This window comes from Moschus berezovskii, chromosome 10 (assembly GCF_049115385.1).
Source record: "Moschus berezovskii isolate FMDL1 chromosome 10, NW_MosBer_1.0, whole genome shotgun sequence".
NCBI lineage: Eukaryota > Metazoa > Chordata > Mammalia > Artiodactyla > Moschidae > Moschus > Moschus berezovskii.
The window spans coordinates 82,109,614-82,121,959 of NC_142469.1; the positions used below are offsets into that span (position 1 = coordinate 82,109,614).

Sequence of the window (12,346 nt, forward strand, 5' to 3'; positions counted from 1 at the left end):
GATGAAAGTGAAAGAGGAGAGTGAAAAAGTTGGCTTAAAGCTCAACATTCAGAAAACTAAGATCATGGCATCCGGTCCCATCACTTCATGGCAAATAGATGGGGAAACAGTGGCTGACTTTGTTTTCTTGGGCTCCAAAATCACTGCAGATGGTGACTCCAGGCATGAAATTAAAAGACACTTACTCCTTGGAAGGAAAGTTATGATCAACCTAGGCAGCACATTAAAAAGCAGAGACATTACTTTGTCAACAAAGGTCCATCTAGTTAAGGCTATGGTTTTTCCAGTAGTCATGTATGGATGTGAGAGTTGGACTATAAAGAAATCTGAGCACTGAAGAATTGATGCTTTTGAACTGTGGTGTTGGAGAAGACTCTTGAGAGCCCCTTGGACTGCAAGATCCAACCAGTCCATCCTAAAGGAGATCAGTCCTGGGTGTTCATTGGAAGGACTGATGCTGAAGCGGAAACTCAAATATTTAGGCCACATGATGCGAAGAGCTGACTCATTTGAAAAGGTCCTGATGCTGGGAAGGATTGAGGGTGGGAGGAGAAGGGGACGACAGAAAATAGATGGTTGAATGGCATCACCGACTCAAAGGATATGAGTTTGGGTAGACTCTGGGAGTTCGTGATGGACAGGGAGGCCTGGCATGCTGCAGTCCATGGGGTTGCAAAGTCGAACATGACTGAGTGACTAAACTGAACTGAACTGAAGCTATTTAGTATATGTGCATACACACAATGTGGATTAAAACATTGCCTGCCATATCCTGATGGTGCATGAAGAGGGGTTTCACGATGGAGAAAAGCAGGATACTGGCCCTAGATAGTTAAGGTGCACATCAAAGGAGTGATTTAAAGGAGCCCTGCCTCTTGCATCTTCCCAGACACGGAAAATTCCTAAATTCATTAGCTTGAGATATCTGGTTTTCTTTAATTATCAGTAGTCTTTTGATGTTCTGCTTTTTAAATTTTTATTTTATATTGAAGCATAGTTAATAACAGTGTTGTGTTAGTTTCAGGTGTACAGAAAAGTGATTTGGTTATATCTACACTGGAAAAGACCCTGATGCTGGGAGGGATTGTGGGCAGGAGGAGAAGGGGATGACAGAGGAAGAGATGACTGGATGGCATCACCGACTCGATGGACATGAGTTTGGGTGAACTCCAGGAGTTGGTGATGGACAGGGAGGCCTGGTGTGCTGTGATTCATGGGGTCGCAAAGAGTCAGACACGACTGAGTGACTGAACTGAACTGATACATGAATCTATTTTTTTCAAATACTTTTCCCATTTAGATTATTACAGAATACTGAGCAGTGTTCAATAGATTGGGATAGATTAGGAGTTTGAGATTGATATGTACACACTGTTACATTTAAAATAGAGAAAGGATCTACTGTATAGCACAGAGAATACTGCTCAATATTCTGTGACTGATATTTTTGTTGCAAAAACTCTACATATCCTGGTTCCTTCCTTACCTTTTCGGGGCAGCCCCTCAGAGTTACCTGAGAGACTGCCTCCCAGGTTTAAGTCCTCAGAAGGTCTGTCAAATAAAATATAAATCTTAACCTCTAGGTTCTCTAATTTTTTTCAGTCGACAATCCCTACATTGCTTTGTTTCTCCAATGCTGCCAGATACTTTTAGAAGCACAAATTTGACAAATTGAATGAAGATCCAATATCCATGCCTCCTTTGCAGGGCAGTGGGGGTTAGGGTTAAAATTTTCCACTCTCACATCATATGTTCTGAAGGGTCTGCATTTCAAATCAATTTCAGATTGGGGAAGAATGCACTTCATGAGAAGGAAGAATAAACTGTCTTAACTATCTTAACTCTGTGAGACCTCTCAGAGCAGTGTCTAATTCATACTTCCCACAGAAGTCAGTTTCAGGGACAGGCGAATGGCAGATGGTATTTATCTCCAGCAGTGTTCATTGTCTCTGTGGCCTGGGTGTGAAAACACAAACACAAGCCATATGTCCATTGTCTGAATTGGTGGGAAGTCTCCAAATACCACTTAATCCAGAGAATAACAGATTGAGATACCAAAAGCAATCTGTTGAGAAGTAGGAGAAGATACCTCATCTGCTTCCAAATTTAGGAAAGTGCCAGAGACAGAGTTGTAGGAGAACCCATGAGAGGCAACCTTGCCTGAGGACAGAAGAAGCCTCTTTCAACCGCATAAACACAATGCAACCCCCAAGCCCTCAACCCTTCAGGAAGGGAGCTTTCGATGAAGCTATGTTCTCAGAACCTTAACCGTACATCTTTACTGGCTTTCAGAAATGAAAACCAACAGGAAGATTTGTGAAAATCTAAAACTAGTAAAGTAAAAAAGAAATCTTGCTGCTGCTACAGACAAGCAAATCTGGAGGAAAATCAGTAATAAACATGAATGAAACCCAAAAAAGCCAAGATTGCCTTCTAGGACCTATCACTGAAGATCCTAAAGACTTTAAAAGGAAAAGTGGTCAAAATTAAGCACAACAGAGTCCAGCACCTCAAAGGAAGGTAAATGACCATCTAATAGTCATCCAGTCACTTTGCAGAGGCAGTGATTTCCAGGAAGAACATTTTGGAGAGGTTCAGTTACCTTTAAAGGATCCACATCATGTTGATCTTAATAACTCCAACTTTTGGTTGCTATTTGACTAAAAAAAATTTAAAGCATTAAGTTCAGAAAAAATAATTCGTCATCTGTCATTTTAATAGTTCTAGTTTGAATAAGATTGGTGCTTCATAAAGTTAATCTAAGTATGGTTAAGACAGATACATATTTTTGAATGAGTGAAAAGAAGTTATGAGAGAATTCAGTAGGATTCTTTTTGGGAGAAAAACTGCAACTAGCTAATAGGCTGCGTGAAACTAAATAGTAATGTACCTTGCTGGCAATTTGTGTGTAGTCAACCTCTTCTTTTTTAATTACAAATTTTAATGTATTTATTTTTAATTTAACTTTTATTTTATATTGGGGTATAGTCAATTTACAACGTGGTGTTCAGTTATACATGCACATTTGAGATGCCTTTCCCATATAGAATACAGAATGCCTTTCCCATAGAGAAAATTGAGTAGAGTTCCCTGAGCTACAGAGTCCTTGTTGGTTGTCTATTTTGTATATAGTAGTGTGTATATGTTAATATGAAACTCCTAATTTATTGCATTATTTATTTAAAAATTATAGGCCAAAGTTTTTGATCAAAGTCTTTGAAAAAAACACCATAGATAGAAGATTTATGGAAGATACAATGTGGGGAATCACAAAGGGAATAGAAAAAAAGTTCTTCTCAAGATAATTTAGCAAAAATTCATCTCAAGACATGGGGGTGGTAGTGTGTGGGCCAGAGAGAATTTGATTTATGAGCCGGGTGCACCGCTCCACACTGATGGAGCCCTCTATTTGATGTTCTCATTAGATTTACCAGGCTGCACAGACTTGTGCTCTGGGCTGTGCAAGCAATTTTACCCTGCACCGATTTCCCTCTGAGAGGAGTGCAGCCTGGGGCATCTGATCTTGTCCACGTTGTGGGCTGAGAGGGAAATGCCCCTCTTCACCTACTTCCTTCCCATGTGCAGTATTGGCACTAGGTCTCACTCACTTTGTAGTGAGGGTGTTTTTATTCACCCAGTTGTTTAGAATTTATGGGGTGTGGACATAGAGCCATCAGCAGGTGTTTTCATGAGGAAAGATCATCTGGTGTAGAAGAGGTATGTGAGATCCTAAAACTGAAGAACCGCTGGTGAAAGGATGAAAGCGCTGGTCCAAGATGCTGAAACCTCAATGTCCCAGCTCCGTTGGGACCTCAGTCCTAGGGATGGAATCTGCTGAAGCCCCAGAGGATGGCTTCTCCGAGTTGCTGAGGCTGTGGTCACAGAGGTAACAGGAAGCATGATGGCTGCCACCCACACAGGTGCATCGCATCCAAGAATGTGCCACCTTTCCCACAAGATGTGCCTACCGTATGCTCACATTTGAATATGTATGTATGTGTGTGTATATAGCAAAGAACTGAAGAAACAAAATTTTACAAAGGCTCAATACTTCTGATATGCTTAGAATGACAAGAGCAGCAAAAGCAACTCAGAATTAGATTCCCTTTTACAAAACCACAGATGGATTTCAATCTGAAGGCACAATGTAGGAAGCAAATTACTATTGTACTTTTAGGTAAGAGAAACACAGTGAGGCAAGCTCTGCTTTTGAATCAAAGTAGTCATATGTCTAAATGGCTTGTCTTCTTGATGCTAAGCACATGTTTTGGAAGTTACTAATGATAACATGGAGAAGGAAATGGCAACCCACTCCAGTATTCTTGCCTGGATAATTCCATGGACAGAGGAGCCTGGTGGACCCCAGTCCAGGGGGTTGCAAAGAGTCAGACACGACTGAGCGACTAACACTTTCACTGATGATAACAAACACATTGCACTCACTATGTGCTGGGCACTGTTCTAAGTGCTTTAAATGATCTCAGGCTTTTGCATCCTTGAAATAACCTAAGGTTGTTGTTATCCTCCCTACAATGAGCATGTTGTAGGACACAGTAGATGCTCAATAAGTATTTTGTGAGTGAATTAATAAAGCAAACAATTGTCAATCACTTTATCTTCTTTTTGCTCTTGATAACCATTCTTTCCCACTCCTGAATTTCCTTTAAAATATAATAAATTTGTTCTTCAAAACTGGCTGTCTGTTTTGAAGCAAATGGTGAAGGAGAAGAGAAGAGCTAATAGAATTTAAGTAGGATAGTATTGTTTTATGATATACATTCGTTCCCACAGTATATTATGTCAAATCTTTCATACACTCTTACATATTTACTTAATAATATATTTGTTCTTCAAAACTAGCAGCATCATTTTTACAAAGATTGAGAAGAACAGGACACTCTGGTTAATAGAGTTATGCTCTAAATTAAATCGCTAGATCAGAAGCTGTTTGGATTTGTGGACAATCTCAAAAGACCATGACTTCAGAATCCAGGGTTGTCTGTCTGTGCCAAGAACATAAATAAGAAAATATGGATATTATCTGTTTTCCTGAAAGAGCATTAATGGATCATGAGTTCATGATTAAAACAAACATACATTAAGGTAAATTATAGGAAATTGTTGTTTCTCCAGGTCAAATATGAATAATCTTATATGGTTCAACTTAACAGATTCTGTCATATTTTAACACAGTGTTACTACTGAATTTTATTTTCTAGGCAAATAGTGAAGGAGATGGGAATGGTTACTGGAATTTAACAAGGTTGGTATTGTTTTATGATATAGTTTAATTCCAATAGTAAACTATGTCAAAATTTTAATACACTCTCCCTTACATATAAAGTCAACATTTCTTTTGTATGTCTTTATTTACTGATTTTAAGATTATGTAGTTATGGGATATTCATTCACATAAATTCCAAAAAGTCTCTGAGGCACTGTCCATTCAAATATAATATTTAATACTATAATGGTAACTGGAAGGACTGATGCAGAAGCTGAAACTCCAATACTTTGGCCACCTGATGCAAAGAACTGACTCATTGGAAAAGACCCTGATGATGGGAAAGATTGAAGGAGGAGGAGAAGGGGACGACAGAGGATGAGATGGTTGGATGGCATCACTGACTTGATGGACATGAGTCAGAACATGCTCCAGGAATTGGTGAGGGATAGGGAAGGCTAGCCAGAGAAGGCAATGGCAAGCCACTCCAGTACTCTTGCCTAGAAAATCCCATGGATGGAGGAGCCTGGTAGGCTGCAGTCCATGGGGTCACTCAGTCGGACATGACTGAGCGACCTCACTTTCACTTTTCACTTTCACGCATTGGAGAAGGAAATGGCAACCCACTCCAGTGTTCTTGCCTGGAGAACCCCAGGGGCGGGGGAGCCTGGTGGGCTGCCGTCTATGGGGTCACACAGAGTCGGACACGACTGAAGCGACTTAGCAGCAGGAGCAGCAGCAGCAGGGAAGGCTAGCATGTTGCAGTCCATGGAGTCACAAAGAGTTGGACACAACTGAGCGACTGAACTGAACTGAATGGTAACTAACTCAGCTACTAAATATGTTTTGGTTTACAGACTACCTAAATATCTTTTGAAAAACACATTTCCAGAAATGAATGTAAGACTCTATTATAAAATGTGACTTTTTTAAGGTTAATTCCCACTAAAAAGCTCTCACTAAATTATTGAGAGAATATTTTCTGAGTATAAAATAATAACAACAATTTATATTTACACTCCAGAACTTCTCCTAAAGTATTTAATGTAGTCCAAATCATGTGACATCAAGATCTCTGCCTGATTCCTTCACTCTGAACATGGATTATTATGACTAAAGAGTGGATTCAGTTCAGTTCAGTTGCTCAGTCGTGTCCGACTCTTTGCGACCCCATGAATCGCAGCACACCAGGTCTCCCTGACCATCACGAACTCCCAGAGTTTACCCAAACTCATGTCCATCGAGTCGGTGATGCCATCCAGCCATCTCTTCCTCTGTCGTCCACTTCTCCTCCTGCCCCCAATCCCTCCCAGCATCAGGTCCTTTCCAATGAGTCAACTCCTCGCATGAGGTGGCCAAAGTACTGGAGTTTCAGCTTCAGCATCAGTCCTTCCAACAGTGCTAATGGGGAACTTTATAATTGATGAACCAGGATGACACCTGTTGTTAGTGATCAATGTGAACTTCATTAAAAGAAAGACCAGCTAGCTATTATGAGCTTCCTGGTGTGATGTTGGAGGGAGACACAGAACACCTGTGTAGTATTCGTGCCTTTGTTTTAATTTAGGGTCTTTAAATGTGACCACTTCCCACCCACTTAGAGGTATTTGCAAGTTTTAAGTATGTCATCATTTGGGCAACAAACCAAATTCTAAAAAAGTAGCACTTGTACAATGAATGATCTTCATGGAATGTTTTTTACAGTGCCATACACTTGGTAGGGGCTTCCGTGATGGTTCAGATGATAAAGAATCTGCCTGCAATTCAGGAGACTTGGGTTCGATCCCTGGGTCAGGAAGACCCCCTGAAGAAGAGAATGGCTACCCACCCCAATATTTTGCCTGGAGAATCCCATGGACAGAGGAGCCTGGCAGGCTACAGTCCATGGGGTTGCAAAGAACTGGACATGACTGAGTGACTGACACTTTCACTCACTTTCACAGTTGGTAAAGGCCCAGGAAAAACTTTACAAGTGTTGCTGCTGCTGCTAAGTCGCTTAAGTTGTGTCCGACTCTGTGTGACCCCATAGAGGGAGGCTCACCAGGCTCCTCCCTCCCTGGGGTTCTCCAGGCAAGGACACAGGAGGGGGTTGCCATTTCTTTCTCCAAGGCAGGAAAGTGAAAAGTGAAAGTGAAGTCACTCAGTTGTGCCCGACTGACTCATAGCGACCCCATGGACTGCAGCCTGCCAGGCTCCTCCATCCATGGGATTTTCCAGGCAAGAGTACTGGAGTGGGGTGCCATTGCCTTCTCATACAAGTGTTCCGTTCCGTCGCTCAGTCATGTCCGACTCTTTGCGACCCCGTGGACTGTAGCCTACCAGGCTTCTCCGTCCATGGGATTCTCCAGGCAAGAATACTGGAGTGGGTTACCGTTTCTTTCTCCAGGGGATCTTCCAGACCCAGGGATCGAACCCGGGTCTCCCACATTGGAGGCAGACGCATTAACCTCTGAGCCACCAGGGAAGCCCAAGTGTTCAGTTCAGTTCAGTTCAGTCGCTCAGTCGTGTCCTACTCTCCACGACCCCATGAATCACAGCACGCCAGGCCTCCCTGTCCATCACCAACTCCCGGAGTTCACTCAAACTCATGTCCACAGAGTTGGTGATGCCATCCAGCCATCTCATTCTCGGTCGTCCCCTTCTCCTCCCGCCCCCAACCTTTCCTAGCATCAGAGTCTTTTCCAGTGAGTCAACTCGTCGCATGAGGTGGCCAAAGTATTGGAGTTTCAGCTTTAGCATCAGTCCTTCCAATGAACACCCAGGATTGATCTCCTTTAGAAAACCATAAATAAGACTACAGTATACCCACCTGAATAAATTCTGTATCCAGGTTGGTCTACATTTTTGAATATTTACTGGGTACAAAGAGGGTCAGCCCCTGCACTCTGGGTGCCCACCACTGGTGCAGGAGATCCTTATGCATGACTAAATCACCCATATGAGGCAGAACTAAACAAGTGCTATAAAAATGAAAGAAATAAGTGATTCGCACTGACACATAAATCTGAGTAAACTTCTGTCTCAGTTACTTTATTATTGGGTCACTTCTCTGCACTAACATGTTTTGTAACAGTAGAGGTCTGGCAAAGGGACATTTGAGGGTTAGTCTTCCATTTGTACATATAATCCCCATTCTTCCATAAATTGCATGAGATAAGCTTCATTTTCTTCCGGTGCCTTGTCTGGAGCCTGATCCTGGTAGAGTCTAGATAAGAGGCCCTCCTCCCCGAGCCCCTCAGATTCAGGAGGCCCACATCCCTCTGGGTCAAGTTGAAAGCTGGGTAATGAAGGTATACACAGCTTGCCAGTCTGAGGGTCCCAATCAACCAGCGTGGTGGACGGCTCTTCCTCTGGCCCCTCCTCTGTGTCCACAGGCCCCTGACGCAGATGGTCCAAGTCTCCGAGCTGAGGGGTATATGAACACAGCAGGGTTTGTGGACCCAAGTCTGCTAAAGTTGCATGTTGCTCAAATATCTCTCCTTGTAGGGACACCTCCTCCTGCAAATTGAACTCCTGTCCTCTAGGCCCCACAGAAATGTCACTACTTCTTACATCATATTCATATTCAATGACTGTTTTATCCATGGGCATTGTTCTGCTGGGTGGCTCTTGCTGGGTTAAGGAAGTCCCTTTGGAGCTTTTCTCAAAGTCACACACAATGTCCACCACATGTGACACATAGCCCAGGTGTTCCACCTCCACATCCTCCCAGTGGGGTTCCTGGTCCTTGATGGGCTCATTCAGGTCTGATGCATCACTGCTTTTCTCCCTTACACTTACATCCTTGGGAGAAGTTTTAGAATCCTCCAAAATATTGAGGGTGATGAAGTTAATCACAATTTTTTCAGTAGGTACAAAAAATCTTTTGTCAAATTCATTTCCATAAATCAAAACCTAAAAAGAGAGAATGGTTTTCACCTTTTCACTTTAGAGAGACATTAAAAGCAGCTGTTAGTTAGAATTTATACTGTCCCCACATAGTTTTAAAGGCCTATACTTACCAACTCATGAAAGTGAAAGTTATGCCTGGAATACACAGGAAACCTCCCTCACCTGGACCCAAGGGACCCAAGTTGTACAAGATGCACATGGCAGTGAAAAGTGGTTCCCTGGGTGGTCCCAATCCACCAAGGTGAAGATAGTCCAAGGGTCAGGGTGTGATTGACCCTTCCTCTAATTGGCTCAGGGCATTTAAGGGGGTTATTTAAATTCTGGAGCCTCACTTTTAAATTCTGTAAAATCAGAATTCCTGCTGTGTCAGGAGAGGTGAAAACAAATACAGGTTTTGCAATTCCTTTGTTAATTACAGTTTGAAAGTGAAAGTCACTCAGTTGTGTCCCACTCTTTGCGACCTTATGGAGCCTGCCAGGCTCCTCTGGGATTCTCCAGGCAAGAATATTGGAGTGGGTAGCCATTCCCTTCTCCAGGGGATCTTCCTGACCCCTGCATTGCAGGCAGGTTCTTTACCACCTGAACCACCAGGGAAGCCCTAATTACAGTTTAAATGTATTTATCAATAGATCGTCAATGTGGAAGGGGATGAAAACTAGGTGTAAAAAGGGAAGTAAGCACATGACTAGAGATGGTTTAACTAACTGCCCCCCTACACTACGCTATAATAGGGCCAAACTAGGAAATTCACCTGCCAGATCATAGCAGATAGAGAAACTCTAGATCATGGGAGGAAATTTGTTTAAGATTAACATTTTGCTGGGGCTATGTGGACGGTGACAATTTAGACTGTTGACCATGAATTACGTTCCAGTTCTCATTGTCCATGCTATGAGGTGATTTCATTTAACTAGAAAATAGGAACTCCAACATCATTCTTTTATGAAAGCTTTGGTTTCAAAAAGCCACACATGGTCAGTTCTCCTGTGCCTTTTCCTCCTAGGAAAGGTCTCCCTATCTCATTAAAAAGCTAACTCTGAAACCTAAATGAAGGCAGAACAATAGAAATGTTTTAAAACAGAACAGAAATGCATGTATGTATCATGTACATATGAACATGTATTTTGATAATTCCCAAAGAAATAATTTTGTTTGTTAAAATATGTTCAGCCCTTGGAAACCCTCTAGTACATGGTCTAGAAGCATAAGGTCTGTTCCTTCTTCTACCTTCTTGCTTCTCCTTGCTGTGAGTGATGAAGTCCTGGCTACTTTCCCCCTAAACGTGTCTCCATTCCATGTCTGTCTCCAGCCCTACCTCCCACTCTCCTCTTTTAGACTCTCATCTTCTCTCTCCTGGACAACTCTCACAGCCTCCTAGCTGCTTTTTTTGTTTGTTTGTTTCTAGGCTTCCTCCCCTTAAAGTTGTCCTTAACACTATCCAGTTGTACCTAAAACTCAATATTGACCCTGATGATTCCAACCCAAAACCCGACAGAGTTTTGCGAACACAATGAAGCCCAAGGCCCTTAGAATAGCACCCCAATTCTCCCATTACTTGGCCTTACTCTGTCAGTCTCTTCTTTCATAGCTCCTTATCTGGAACCTTATGGTTTAGAAATATTATGTGGTTTTCCAAATATCCACCCACCTTTGACTCTGCTATTTTTTCTGCCTGTGGTAGGTTCCCTAACTCTCAACATTCATGACCAAGCCCTGGCATGAAATTCCTTCTGATCTTCCAGGTAGGGTTCCACTGCCCTTCCTGTACCCTCAAGAGTCCCGAGAACCCACTTTCATCTTAGTCTTCATGTATCATTTAAAAATTCTAGTTCCACACTAGACTTAAGCTTCTGGAGGGGCATGGATCATAACAATTTATCTGTGTACCTCAAGACCTAGTCTAATCTGTTCAGTAAATATCAAGTCTTTGTCAAAGTAAAGGAATCTTTCTCTTTAGTTAAGTTAATGAGCTAACAGTACAGAAAGTGTTTTTAACTCAACTCTTTAACTTGAAACTCACTCTGCCCATTAAAGGAATGGTATCTAGAACGTCCTTTTCTATCTTCTTGGAGATGTGTTATAATGCCTGTCACCACAGTAAGCACTCACCAGATTTGCTGGGTGTTTCTCTTTGCCGACATGGATATATCTGTACATGGAGTAGCCCATCACAGAGAAAATAAACACAGTAACAGATATGGGCAAAACATACCAGAGGATGATTTTAACCTCCAGGGCTATTGTTTGATCTGTAAAAATAGAAAAGCAAGGTGGGGTAGATAGTTATGATTTGGTGGGGTGGGAAAACATTGTTGATGTAAAGTGACTTTTCAGAGATCAGTTTAAAAATTAAGTTTTATCATTTATAAACCGAGAAGCTTGAGCTAAATGTTACAAGGGATCTCAGAATTCTTACTCTAACAATAGATGGCCTTAAGGAATCATCTGAACTTGTCTCAAACCTTTATGGCAAGGATGCCTTAACAACCCAAATCAGCAGATATTCCAGCAGCTTATATTTGGCTATACTGGTCCTTATATTTGAAGTTAAGTGTGTATTAAGGCAACTCAGAGCACTGCAAAGCAAACAAAACCCTCTTGTGATGATCCCATTAAGCTGCTCCACATTTCCACGTCACTCATTCAACTCAATCTTTTCCATATATTCAGGAGAGGAGAAGAACGTATGGTGTCATCTTCTGTGTAACAGATAGAACCATCCTACACAGTTGGCCAGCACTCCTGGTAGGTCTGGAGCTTGGAGATGTGTATGGGAGGTGGCTGAGGTGGTATGTGCTGAGAATGGCTGTAACTCTCTTCCAGGTCCTGCTGTCCTGTAGGTGCATGGTGAATTTAAAAGTCCATAGAGGAATGAAAAGATCTGCTGAGTAGTTTTAATAAAAGTAGTCCTGGATCACCACTGATCAGACTGTATGGTTGATGGACAGTACTCATTGTGACTAATTTATATTTGCTAACTTTCTATGGTGTACTTGAAAATTGAAAGGGTTAATTTTACATGTCAATCTATGTAGGCCAAGGTACCCAGTTATTTGGACCAACATTATTTCAGATGCTTCTGTGAAAACATTTTTTAGATGAGATTAGCATTTATATGAGTAGATTTGAGTAAACCAGATTACCCTCTATAATGTGGGTGAGCCTCATCCAATCAGTTGAAGGCTTTGATAGAAAAAAGACTTGATTTCTCCCCACTCCTTGGGAGGAGAG

At 41.9% G+C, this 12,346-nt stretch overlaps 1 protein-coding gene across 2 annotated transcripts in view; it reads right to left on the minus strand.

Moving 5' to 3' along the window:
* Positions 1-8,236: 8,236 nt before the first annotated feature.
* IL20RA (interleukin 20 receptor subunit alpha) overlaps positions 8,237-12,346 on the minus strand; it is a 35,193-nt gene continuing 31,083 nt past the window's right edge. For both annotated transcript variants that reach the window (XM_055433495.2, XM_055433496.2), the window contains exons 6-7: positions 11,225-11,364; positions 8,237-9,118 (exon numbers count right to left, since the gene is read on the minus strand). In XM_055433495.2, coding sequence (XP_055289470.2) covers positions 8,327-9,118; positions 11,225-11,364 — 932 coding nt within the window. In that variant the 3' untranslated portion in view covers positions 8,237-8,326. The remainder of the gene's footprint in view (positions 9,119-11,224; positions 11,365-12,346) is intronic.